A 13068-nucleotide genomic window follows, 5' to 3' on the forward strand; every position below is an offset into this window, starting at 1 on the left:
AGATGCACTGGTCGCGGGCCTGGAGACAGCGTACCTGTTGGGTTCGATGTCCTGATCTGAACAATCCCGATCGGATACTGTGTACGGATTGGGTGTGGTCTGTGTGCGACAGCATATGCTATCAGTCTGTTCTGATGAACTGAAGGAAGGATCGGATACTGTGCTTGGAACGATCCTAGCCATGGAGAGATGCGGTACTGAAGTGATCGGTTTGATTGGATCGTTGGAGGCGATCGGGACCAACGACATACTGAAGGAGGATCGACTGGAAATAGGATCGAGTTTGCTGATGCGTGTGGCACAAGAGGGCGTGTTACTGATACTGGAATGACTGAGGAGCAGGATGGCAGTGGGGAGAACTGATTGGATCGAGGGCTGTGGAGCCGACTGTGTACTGACTGATCCGGATGTGATCAGGGACTGGTTCTGGGGCGCTAAGCATGGCTAGCATACTGTCTGTTCAGGATGGCTGGTTGGAGACCAAGCCGTCTCTCTTTGTTTACTTGGGTCATGTGGGGATGGTTGGCTGAGTGACTAAGGAACAAGGGGATTCGGTTAAGTATCTGATCGAGCTGGCTGGATAAGACGGATGGGAAGCATGGAGACATCAAGGACGGAACGTGGAGGAACCATGAGTCAAACAAGGACCAAGGCAGTAAGGTACATGTTTATTATACTGTCAGTCTTAGTGATTTGCGAGGATGCTGGTTAGGCTTAGTGAACACTGGGGACTGATCTGAACCTCATAGAGGAAAACTGTAATAAAAAAAATTGCAAGTTAGGGAAAAATCGGGTATGGATCACGTTTGATCGAGGGGAGTGAACTGGGGTCGTACTGGCGGTAAGGAAACCGGGTCGGGGCCTTACAAGTGGTATCAGAGCGATTACGGTTTTAGGACAGAGTTCGAAGGATTATTCAAGATTTATCTAGACCGAACAGACGTAGAAAATGCTAAGCGCGAGCATTGGACAACTGACGAGAGACTTGATCTTGGGAGTGATCAAGTCGGACTTACACTTTGTATGGGCAAATGTAAGTTAGAAGTTTAACTGGAAAGAAACTGGAGATAAGATCATTGATGAATGATTGGATTGGTTGAATGAAGTCTGAGTTAAAGATCATTTGGGGAATGATCGGATTGCTTAAGGTGTTCTCGATTACTCAAGAGAGTTATCCAATAAATTTTTCTAAGTGTTGGAAACAACAGAGAGGTTTACTTAAGTCAATGGATCCGGATTCTGAAGTGAAGAAACAGGAAGGATTGACTAAGAGATTTCTGAAGCTTAAGGAAGGTTAAGCAGACTGGAATCAAGAAGAACCAAGCTGTTCGAGAAAGCGAAAGATGATTAAAAAATGTCAAAGAAAGACAATGAACTGTCAAGGACAATGATGTCGGATATGGAGCCAAGGAGCTGACGAGTTTAATTCTGTATGGACAAGACGTCCGTAACTGGATCTGAAAGGGGGACTTCAGACGGAAGGCCTTCAAGGCAAGATAGCCAAGTGGATGAGCCGGATGTTGTAAACGAGAACTGAGTTGGACAGGTGGTCTGAGAATTGAGATAGTATCTCAATGAACGGGTTAAGGACGGGTTAAGACAATGGATGGTTTGCTAAGAGATAACCTGAAAGAGTCAGGAAATTGGAAAACTGAATTGGACTAGTCGTCCATGGAAGAGCCTAAGGACTAATGGCCAAGGCACTGATGCTGGAATGTGAACTACGGAGACTTACATTTGAATGGAACGTCTGTTGAGAATGCTTAGACGGATTCTAAGGTTTTCAAGGTAATGGACAAGCTGGTCCGGGAAAATGGAACTGGAAGTTTCATAAAAAGATTTTTGGAAAAATCTGAGTGAGACTTACACTTAGCAAATGGCAATTGTAAGCAAGTCTGGATATAAAGAACTGGACAAGAGAATTGTCAAGTATGACTAAGCTCGATTGTCTTAGTAGGTTTGAGCGGTCCGAGAGTTGAGATTATCGGAACAAAAGATTGGAAGTCAGGTGTACTTGCCAAAGACTTGTTAGGTGAGCAAGAAACTACTCGGAGGTATAAGATGCTATAGATGATGAGTTGTGATCGGAGTTTCAAAAGTGGTAAATGATCGGTTCCTGCCATGAGCATCTAGATCACACAATGTAATTAAGGGCTGTGATGCTTGCTAAGGCTTGCTGGATTTTGGATGACGGTTTGATGATTTGGGACGATCATTTGAGTTTAGATTATTGATTCCTTTCATGCGAGAGTCTAGATCAGTCTAGGTGCTTATGGCTGAGATGCTCATTAAGACTTAGCTTGATTGTAAGACGGCTGCTCGATGACTTGGAATGATAATGCTGGACCAGACTAAGTGTCTGATTAACTGGACAAGTGGGAATACTGAAACCATTAGTGTTAGTGTTGATGATATGTCCTTAGGAAACGAGTGGGGTTCCTGAGGCATAACAGTTCTGATATTGTATGTTCTGGCGTCTATGGAAACCGAGAGTTTCCAAGACGTGATTGTCTGTCATCGCGTGTTCTGTCCTGACGTTTGTGGGAACCAGAGAGTTGCCAAGACGTAACTGTTGTCGCGTCGGTGGAAACTAGACTAGTTCGCCATGGCGTGTCTGTACTGCTGTCTACGGAAACCCAATCTGATGTCTGTGGGAGATGTACCTTCCAAGACATAACTGTACTGTCACTGGAACTCAAGGAGTTCACTACTGTGGGTTTCCGATCGCGATGAAAGCATGGATGGGAACTAGTGAGAGTTTGCATAATGAATTGATATAACGTTAATGTATATAGCGTGTGCATGGAATAAATGTTAAGTTTATGGCTCTTTGTACGTATGTAGTTGTTAATATATATATAACCCCGATAGTAATTTATCTTAAAATATCTGGATTGTGTCCCAGCAGTCCTCAACAACAGTGATGCCTTTGGTCTCGGTTAAGTTGTTGATCACCGTCTTACCCTTCTTATCCTTTCCAAAACACATGAGGAGATGGTGCAGGCCAAGGTATTTGTTTTTTTTTTCCAAAGAATTCTAGCACACCAACTATGAAGTGAGCATCTAGGTTATCCTCCTTCAAGCAAGAGTTAATTAGAGAGTTGTAAAACTTAGCTCTCATTGGGTCCTTGACCAAGGGGGAGAGCTTCAGAACTTTGGCAATAGCTCTATCACTCAGATCGAACTTTTGGCTTTTGCAGGATAGCCGAGCGTTGCAGACGTCGAGGGATGAGGATGAACCGGTAAGGACTCAAGCCCGCTCTGGTTTACTTCCCCTGGCTCCATCGGTCGTCGAGCGGTACCGAAGAGTTAACTGTTTTCTTTTGCATGGTGTTTTTTTACTGGAACGTAATGTTTGGTTGATGAGTTGTTACCTTATTTATAAAGCGAGTTATTGGAGATTGTTTGTATTCACGGACTCCTAATACCATGTAACGGGTTCTACTCATGTGTAGAGAAATTGTTATAATTTAAGTGTGAGTAATTAAGAACCCAAACGTTTTAAAATAACAGTTTAAAGAGTCGTACGTGAGGGAAGCTGAATGGAGTACTCATGTTCTGGTTTTGTAGTGGAGAGTAGTAGTTTTGTAAATATTGTAAACTACCACTAAAATTGATTTGTTTTGTAGTTTTCTAATTTTTTTCTATTTTCACTAACTAAACTGAGCTTGATAATGGAGCCAAGCTGTATTCGATAGAAGAGAGTAGTAGCAGAGAGTAATTGTTATCTAAATTTTACATGATAGTAAAAAGTAGTTGAAAAAGCTGGTAAAATCTAGTTTGACAATTAAATGAAATAAATGAGATTTTAGTGTTATATAGTTAGGATTATTAGTAAACGCCAAAGGTGTTACGAAGATCTTAAACGGAAAGCATAAAAAAGGTTTATAGTGGCACAATTGGCCGCATATGTGACGTGCTCATCTTCTAAGGGAGGAGCAACAATCTTCTATTTTGTAGTTAGTTTTAAGATTTGGAATGAGTAATCATGGTGCAAAAATCTATTATTTTGAGGAAATTTCATGTTTTGTAAGGTACCAAACACAAAGGCGTAAAGAAAGCGTAGATCAGAAATGAACATCAACGTCTTCAACACAACTATTTTTTTGATAACCATGTATAGTTCCTTTTGGTTGCATAAACCCTGAGGTTTTACCGATTCTTCGTACGATGAATATAAGGTTATAGCCTAGATATATATATTCATAAACATAAGATTGTATCAAATAAGGACCCGTCAACATTTCATTAATAAGCAAAGAGAAATTAAATCCGAACAGAAAAAAGATAAAAGGAAAATTATGCAAAGTCTGAAATGGAAACAAAGATAGTAGTAGTTATTTTAAAGCGCATAGACTAAGCAGTTGACGGGTTCATAGGAATGGAGCATTCCATTTACTGGAGCGCTTGCGGTTGTTCCGAGTGACTGCAATCTCTGGGGGATCTGCGGTTCCACACTCCTCCCCGACATTCTCTCCCAAAACATACGGCCCCGAAGGTGGTGCTTTCTAAACACTTTTGTGTTTTAGAATGTGTTTAATAATAATCAGAGAAGATTAGAGTAGAATTTAGAGAGAATAGAGAGATTCTAGAGAGAGAGAGACTCAAAACTCCATTAATTAATATCTGATGAGGTTTACAAGTATTAATAGAGAGAGCAACAAGGGTTTTCGAAATGTATAAGCATGTGGAGTCAATGGACAGGCTGGAACTCCTTTTGAATCACTTGGCTGTGCTTTCTCACATGCTTGCACTAGTAAAAAGCATCCTCTCCTTTCCAGCATCATACAGGCTGTCAAAGTAACCCCTTATCCTTCCTTATCCTCTTCCCACGTCCTTCTTAAGATAAGAAAGGATTAACATCAGTTAGACTCCAATTTAACCCATCCTGGTAACTTCTCTTCCTTTCACTTAGTTACCACAGTAACTTTAAAGTTACTGTGGTAAATCCCAAACTTACTGACCACCCCAATACTCTTCCTCTATCAATGTATCCACTCCTCATCACCTCATCTCAACATTCCCCCTCAAGCTTGACCATGTGAAACAAGTCAAGCTTGGAAACCATGAAGACCTCCCTCATTAAAAACCTCACCAAAGAAAACCCATTGGGATAAAACTTTGATGAGGGAAAAAGAGTGGAGACTCCATGGTTAAGGGGCTCAGCTCCTGGGAGTAAGATCAATGAGTCCAAGCCTGGATAGTATGGACTCCATTGTCTTCAATCTCGCTGCCTTGGTAAACACATCTGCAAGCTGATCTTCACTCCTTGTATAACATGGCAGAATCACTCCTAAGATAATCATCTGCCTCACCTTATGATAATCCACTTCTATGTGCTTTGTTCTCTCATGAAACACTGAGTTGGAGGCAATGTGGATAGCTGCTTGATTATCACAATGCATAGTCATAGGAGTACTCTGCTCAATCTCTAGATGCTTCAAGATCCCCTTGATCCACACCAACTCGTTTGTCAGCTTCAACATGGCTCTATACTCAGCTTCAGCACTTGAACAAGAGATAACCTTTTGCTTCTTACTCTTCCAAGTAACCAAGTTCCCTCCAATGAATGTACAATATCCAGTAGTTGATCTCCTGTCCACTCTATCTCCTGCCCAATCAACATCACAATACCCAACCACTTCTGTACTGCCATTACAACCCATCCAAACTCCTTGACCAGGCGTGCCACTCAAATACCTCAGTATCCTATCAACCATCTTCCAATGATGTACCATTGGTGCCTGCATATGCTGACTCACTTGGTTCACTGCAAAACATATATCTGGCCGTGTGATGGTCAAGTAGATCAACTTGCCAACCATCTTCCTGTATAGCTTAGGATCCTCAAACAACTGCTTCTCTTCAACCTCCCCCTCACGCAAAACCTTATACCCCTCCTCAAGAGGTGTCTTTGCTACCTTTCCTCCAAGTACATCAGTCTCCTTTAGCATATCCATTGTATACTTCCTTTGAGACATAAACAAACCCTCCTTGGATCTGCATATCTCAATCCCCAAGAAATACTTCATCTCTCCCAAATCTTTGATGTCAAACACAGACTTGAGGAACTCTTTAGTGGCTTTAATCCCAGCCTTATCACTCCCTGTGATAATCAAATCATCCACATATACCAGTATCACAATGATCCCTGATGGAGTAACCAAAGTGAAGAGTGTATGATCCAGTTCAGACTTCCTGAATCCTCTGCCATTCAGGGTTGTACTCAGCTTCCTGTACCAAGCTCTAGGAGACTGCTTCAGCCCATAGATTGCCTTCTTCAATCTCAAAACATTTCCTGGTTTTACTAGATGCTCAAGACCAGGAGGAGGAAGCATGTATACCTCATCTTCTAGCTCACCTTGTAAGAAAGCATTCTTCACATCCATCTGCCACAAATCCCACTTCAAGTTTGTTGCAATGGACAACACAATCCGAACTGTATGTAGCTTAGCTACTGGTGCAAAGGTATCAATGTAATCCTCTCCATAGGTCTGTGTAAACCCTCTTGCAACCAATCTGGTCTTCTTCCTATCAATCTGTCCATTTGCTAGATACTTGATTGTGAAGATCCATCTACTAGATACAGCCCTCTTTCCCTTAGGCAGCTCACTCTCATACCATGTATCATTTTTGATCATAGCACCTGCTTCAGCTCCCACTGATTCTTTCCATTCCTTGTCTAACATAGCTTCTTCATAAGTCCTTGGTACATAACTCTCATCCAGACTAATCATAAAGGCATGATGCTCCTCTGGAAACTCAGCAAAGGAACACACAGCTTGAGAAGGATGCTCCACAGCCTGGGCATTGTAGTACACTCTCGTGTTTACCCAGTTGGAAGCATCCCTCTTTATCCGTGTGCTCCTCCTCAATGGTTGAACCTGTTCCTCAGTATGAACCTCTGCTTGAACCTCTGGTTCTGTCTCACTCACCTCCTCTTGATCATGAACCTCTCCTTGCTCATCCACACTGACCTGAGGAAAATTCTCTACTTCTTGTGTCACCACTTGATCATGATGACCTGAATCCCCTTGGTGCTGCTCTTGCACTCCTGATTCAGACTCATTTCCCCCCTCATGATCAAGGAGAGTTGTTCTTTCAGGTTCTCTAACCTTATCCTGGGACATGTTTACCCCAAGCCTTTCCAATATGTTCCTCAGATTCTCTGCCATGTTTCTTGGTTCTTGAGACAGATCTTCCAAGTCTTTCCAATTCTTTTCTTCATAATACCCCTTGGTCTCTATGAACTTAACATCTCTAGACACCAACACTCTCCTGGTTGCTGGATCATAGCACTTGTACCCCTTCTGAGTTACTGAGTACCCAATGAGCATTGCTTTAGTGCTCTTTGCCTCCAACTTGTTTCTCTGTTCTCCTGGAATCCAGACATAACATAGACATCCAAAGACACGCAGATGATCTATGTGTGGCTTGCTCTTGTTCAGCACCTCAAATGGAGACAGATTCTGCAATACCTTAGTTGGAATCCGATTGATAAGATAGCATGCAGTCTGAACAGCATCACCCCAAAACCTCTTTGGAACACTAGCATGGTACATCATGGATCTAGCCACCTCCATCAGATGCCTATTCTTCCTCTCAGCTACCCCATTCTGCTGTGGTGTGTAAGGACAACTGGTCTGATGCACTATCCCATGCTTAGCCAAATGATTCTTGAAAGCATGACTGGTGTATTCTCCTCCATTATCAGACCGTAGTACCTTCACAGTAGCGTTGTAATGGTTAGTTACATATGCTTGGAAGTTGACAAAAGCTTCAAACACTCTATCCTTAGATGGCAGCAATGTGATCCATGTATACTTAGACTTCTCATCTATGAATGTCACAAAGTACTTCTGGTTTTCTCTAGACATACACGGGGCTGTCCACACATCAGAATGAACAAGATCAAAACAATTTGCATATATGGTCTCTGATGTGGGAAAAACAGTTCTACAATGCTTCCCTAAGATGCAAGCTTCACATTCCAAGTGATTGAATGACATATTAGGTTTGATCAATTCAATTGCACGAGCATGAGGATGTCCTAATCTAGCATGCCAAGTAATACTGTCACACCTATCAGCAGTACTACTTAAGCATATAGAATCAATAGGATTAGAGTTCTTAGCTGTTTGGAGATGATACAACTGATTCTTGATGTCCCCTCTACCAATAACTCTCCCACTCTTTAAGTCTTGAAACTCAACCTCATTTGGCCTGAATACTACTTGACAATCAAGATCAATTGTGGCCTTCTTCACTGATATCAGATTTGAAGTGAATTGAGGCAAATAAAACGCAGGTGAGTTCTTCTCAAACAGCTTGAGGTTTCCCACTCCTTCTATTGGGATCCTAGCACCATTAGCTATCATGACACTCCCTGTTGCAGCCTTGACTTCACTGATCAGACTTCTATCACTGATCATATGATGTGTTGCTCCAGAATCAATGATGATGGGTTTGGATGTGGATGCTAAGGCAGGAGCACCTTGTCTCCGGGTTGTAGCCAAAGCACACACATACTTGACAAACTCATCCCATTCTTTCTTTGTGATAGGGTCATCTGCTCCTTTGATCTCCTGCTCCTTCATAACCATACTATCCTCCACTGAGTTACTCATATAGGCAGAGTAAGAACACTCTCCTCTTACCACTTGTTGAGCCACCTCCTTGATCATCTTCAAGCTTATCTTATCATTTAGATAACCAGGCTCCACGTTCTTCTTCAAAGCCTTTCCCATCTTAAGCCACACTCTAGAAAGCTTTCTAAGCCTTCCCTTCTTACAGCTTGTACCACCTTTCCACTGGTTTGATCTCTTGTTCTCTTCCCACAAATCACACGCTTGAAGAGTAAGAGCCCATATCTCCTTCACAAGAAAGCTAAAAAACACACCTTGTTTCCTCCTTTCTTTGATAACTCTCGGATCAGCTGTGCTTGGTCTCAGCATATCCAGCTCCATCCATCCTTCCCTCAGCCTTCCCACAAGCTGATACAACTCATCCTTTCCTTGTCTCAAGCCACGGATCACTCTCTTGTCTCCACTGACCTTCACAAGTTTGGACCTTTCTTCAGTAGCCATTTCCACTAAAGGCTTCCCCTTTACATGACCACACCATAACCCACAGCTTTCCAAAGCTCTCTTTGCCCATCTTGACCAATCGCCATCCCTCTCTTCTTCAAGCTCCATGGTTGTACTAGATCTGTGCTTCATTTCTATGGTGAGATAGTTTGAATCCATCAGAATATCTCACACCACTCAGATAATAAAGATCAGAACTCAAGAACACCAAGAACACTCAAGAACACTCAAGAATTTGCGAAATACAAATCACACACTCATCCCCTTTTTAAGCAACCTGGCTCTGATACCATAAACACTTTTGTGTTTTAGAGTGTGTTTAATAATAATCAGAGAAGATTAGAGTAGAATTTAGAGAGAATAGAGAGATTCTAGAGAGAGAGAGACTCAAAACTCCATTAATTAATATCTGATGAGGTTTACAAGTATTAATAGAGAGAGCAACAAGGGTTTTCGAAATGTATAAGCATGTGGAGTCAATGGACAGGCTGGAACTCCTTTTGAATCACTTGGCTGTGCTTTCTCACATGCTTGCACTAGTAAAAAGCATCCTCTCCTTTCCAGCATCATACAGGCTGTCAAAGTAACCCCTTATCCTTCCTTATCCTCTTCCCACGTCCTTCTTAAGATAAGAAAGGATTAACATCAGTTAGACTCCAATTTAACCCATCCTGGTAACTTCTCTTCCTTTCACTTAGTTACCACAGTAACTTTAAAGTTACTGTGGTAAATCCCAAACTTACTGACCACCCCAATACTCTTCCTCTATCAATGTATCCACTCCTCATCACCTCATCTCAACACTTTCAACCCGCTGTCACCTTCATTGCTTCGAAGAATGTTCTCATCTTCCTCCTGAGATAAACGAACTTTAGCTTCAAACAAAAGGTTCAAACAATAAACATAAGGACAAGTATTAATTATTGAACAATCTTGCCATGGGTCAGCGAGATGATATCTTCAGTTATAGTGGAAACAGTGAAAGTACGGTAGTTTGGTGTGAAGTTGAAAGGTGTCACACGGATCTGGAACACAAACTCCTTATCAGTTAGCTCTTCAAGACAGATTGGGATGTTCTTCTCTCCGCCGTTTGCAGCCTGCAGCACGTCAGCAACATTCGGTAACTATACTTCTTAGCAGGGGAATGTAATGGTAATTAATAATGTACGTGTGAAAAGAAGAAAGAACCTCATCGAGGGCGAGGACAGCAGCATCTTGCTTGGTAAGTTTTGTCATCTCCTTATCAAAGAAGACAAATGTGGCGCTATCGTTGCCATCATCAACAGCAAGCTCAACACGGAATCTATGATCGAGTAATGACATGGTCAGTGAATGCTTAGCGTAAGATGCTTTTAATAGAGCATAGCATACAAAGCTACCTGACAACACCGGTAACGGCATCAGTTACACATCTGTTGCAGCTCAGTGAAGTTCCAATCCTCTCCAATTTTCTGTTGCAGCCAGTGCATGCCACAAAGGACCACCCATTCTCATGGACGACACCAACAATCCGTGCTTTGCAGAAGAAATCAGCCTCCTGAGTCTGATCATGAAAACACGTCAGTCACTGTAATCTAAAATCGCAGCAAAAACAGATAAACGTGGACACAGTAAGATCACAACCTGCTCATTGGAGTTGGAGATGAAAGTGTTGAGATCTGCTATTGAGACAAGCTCCTTCTTCTTAATTCCTTGGAGAGTGTCGACAAGAGGAAACACTTTGGATGATTCACCTCCAACCCTGCTGACAAACTCTGCTATGTCAGGGAGGTTGGTGTCGAAAAAGAAGCGAGTCCCTGGTGTGGAGTTCAAGTACATGTTACCTGGTCAAAAAAATAAACCAAACTGTTAGATATATCAATATGTTAGGGGATTCTTAGTTCAAACGTGTATGAGACCAGCTTGGAATGAAGCAGGAAATAAATGGTCAGAACCTCCAAATAGTTTAGGATTAACCGTGGTCACCAACATCACAGACTTGGTCTTATCGCCTGCTTTCAAGAGACCCCTGAAGGTCGATGCAGCCTCATCCCACAGAGATAAGTAGACAGTCACATCTCTGTCGGAGAAACAATAAGTAATCATTAGTAAAGCAAAACACAATAATGAACTAAACAGATAAGCAGCGGACGCGACTTGTCAAGATGATTACATTAGTTATAAAACACAACACAACAATAACTAAACCGCCATGAAGCAGCGAACTCGACCTACCAAGATGATCCCACATAATAATAAAACACAACACAACAATAACTAAACAGCGACGAATCCAGCGGACTCCACTTATCAAAATGCTTCATAACTCGAGACATTACAAAAAATCTGTAAGAAAATAAACTAATACTTACGGTTCGATTAAGAGGCGGACCACCACTCTGGTTGTTGCTGCATCGTTCCGGAGATCGGACCCTTGGACAGAGCGTATCTCACCCACGACATCTGCCAGTTTATGAAAAGTTACTTATTTTAAAAGCAAAAATAGAATAAATATTGAATCAGATTATTTGTAATTATGGAAACAAACCAGGGAGCTCCAGGTTCGTGTTTGAAAGAACGTGAAGGTGGTCGTAGCGCCGCATCATGAATTTTTCAGAGTTGATCACAGGCGCGTCAGTGAGGACCTCGCAGATACGCGTGGAAGGGGTGAAACGGATCACGAACTGATGCTCCGTGATCTTGTACGTGTGAGCGCACCTTGCAACTTCAAAACGATCCACTTTTACTATAGAACCGGACTTCAGATCAGGACGGTAGTGACTCGCTCGATTAGCGGGAATGAACCCGTGAATAACCGAGTCCTGCAAGGAAATTTAAAAATCAAAATATTAGAACTTTTTAATCAAAAAAAAAACGTAAAGCTAGCAGATCTATAATACAAAAGTCAGTACCAGTTCATCGAGGAATCGAAATATTAGAACTTTTTAATCAAAAAAAAAATGGAAAGCTAGAAGATCTATAATACAAAAGTCAATACCAGTTCATTGAGGAGGAGAATCGTGATCCCCATGAACTCTCCATTCTTCTTGATGTTACGGGAATCCCAGAAGCGAATGAGACGACCAACAACGAACTGAGAAGTTCTTCCGAGGCGGAGAGAGTTGAAAGTGGAGTGGGCGACGACGGCGTTAGCGACTGGAGAAACTGCAGAAGTCATTTTCGGAGTGGGCGTTACAGAGCTAAGCAGGGAGAAAAAGTAGAGAGAAAAATTAAGAGCAACTGAGAGCTAACCTTGGAAGCCCCTATATAATGGAGACTGGAGAAGCGTTAGAAGAAGCCAAATCGTATCAGCGGCGGTGTAAGTGTGCGTCAATGAGATGAGTTACGGAACTCGTATCGTCAGATGAGGAAGCGTCTCTGTGTCGAAGAACAATCTGGAAGTAAAATGAAACCCTAGGAGTCGCGAAAGAAGTCAGAGACGGCCCAACCAATAACAACTGAAAGCCCTGATAAAAACAAAACAGACCAAACAAAAACACGCTCGACCAAAATCACACCCGAGAAAAATAAAACACGCGCGGCCCACTGTCCGAAAGCCCACTCGTCAGCGTAAAATAAAATAAAAAACGTGGGATCCACTGTCGACGTGTCGCCTCAGGGGGAGAGAAACTCTCCTATTATATAATAGATTTGACGCCTAAAGCCTTAATTTCACCTGATTTAGGTCAGGACTGGCATGTACAAAAAATAGATATAATTTTAATAATAACGTTTTTAGACGAGAAAGTAGTTTTATTTGATCTTTGAGATCTACTTTACAGGTTTCAGTACTGAATCAGCCTATTAAAATTTTTGAACAACTTTTTTTTTTTTTGATTAACCTGGGGTATTCCAGGTCCATGAAGAGGCTCAGACTAATCCCCAAGGGAAGGTGCAGTCAACGGATAGACCCTCTCTCCGGGTATTCAAATGGGCCCTAAAGCATAGACCCATATTGGTGTTAGGTGACCAGGATAATTGTGAATTAGTTTCGCGCAGCAGG

At 42.1% G+C, this 13068-nt stretch overlaps 1 protein-coding gene across 1 annotated transcript; it reads right to left on the reverse strand.

Moving 5' to 3' along the window:
- Nucleotides 1–9863: 9863 nt before the first annotated feature.
- LOC106358991 lies at nucleotides 9864–11608 on the reverse strand. The gene is made up of 7 exons (XM_022696563.2): nucleotides 11438–11608; nucleotides 11021–11145; nucleotides 10710–10909; nucleotides 10466–10629; nucleotides 10275–10389; nucleotides 10019–10183; nucleotides 9864–9941 (listed from the first exon to the last, which is right to left on the reverse strand). The coding sequence occupies exons 2-7, from the start codon at nucleotides 11055–11057 to the stop codon at nucleotides 9879–9881; spliced, it is 744 nt and encodes a 247-aa protein (XP_022552284.1). The 5' UTR covers nucleotides 11058–11145; nucleotides 11438–11608; the 3' UTR covers nucleotides 9864–9878.
- Nucleotides 11609–13068: the final 1460 nt, after the last annotated feature.

This window comes from Brassica napus, chromosome C2, assembly GCF_020379485.1.
Source record: "Brassica napus cultivar Da-Ae chromosome C2, Da-Ae, whole genome shotgun sequence".
NCBI lineage: Eukaryota > Viridiplantae > Streptophyta > Magnoliopsida > Brassicales > Brassicaceae > Brassica > Brassica napus.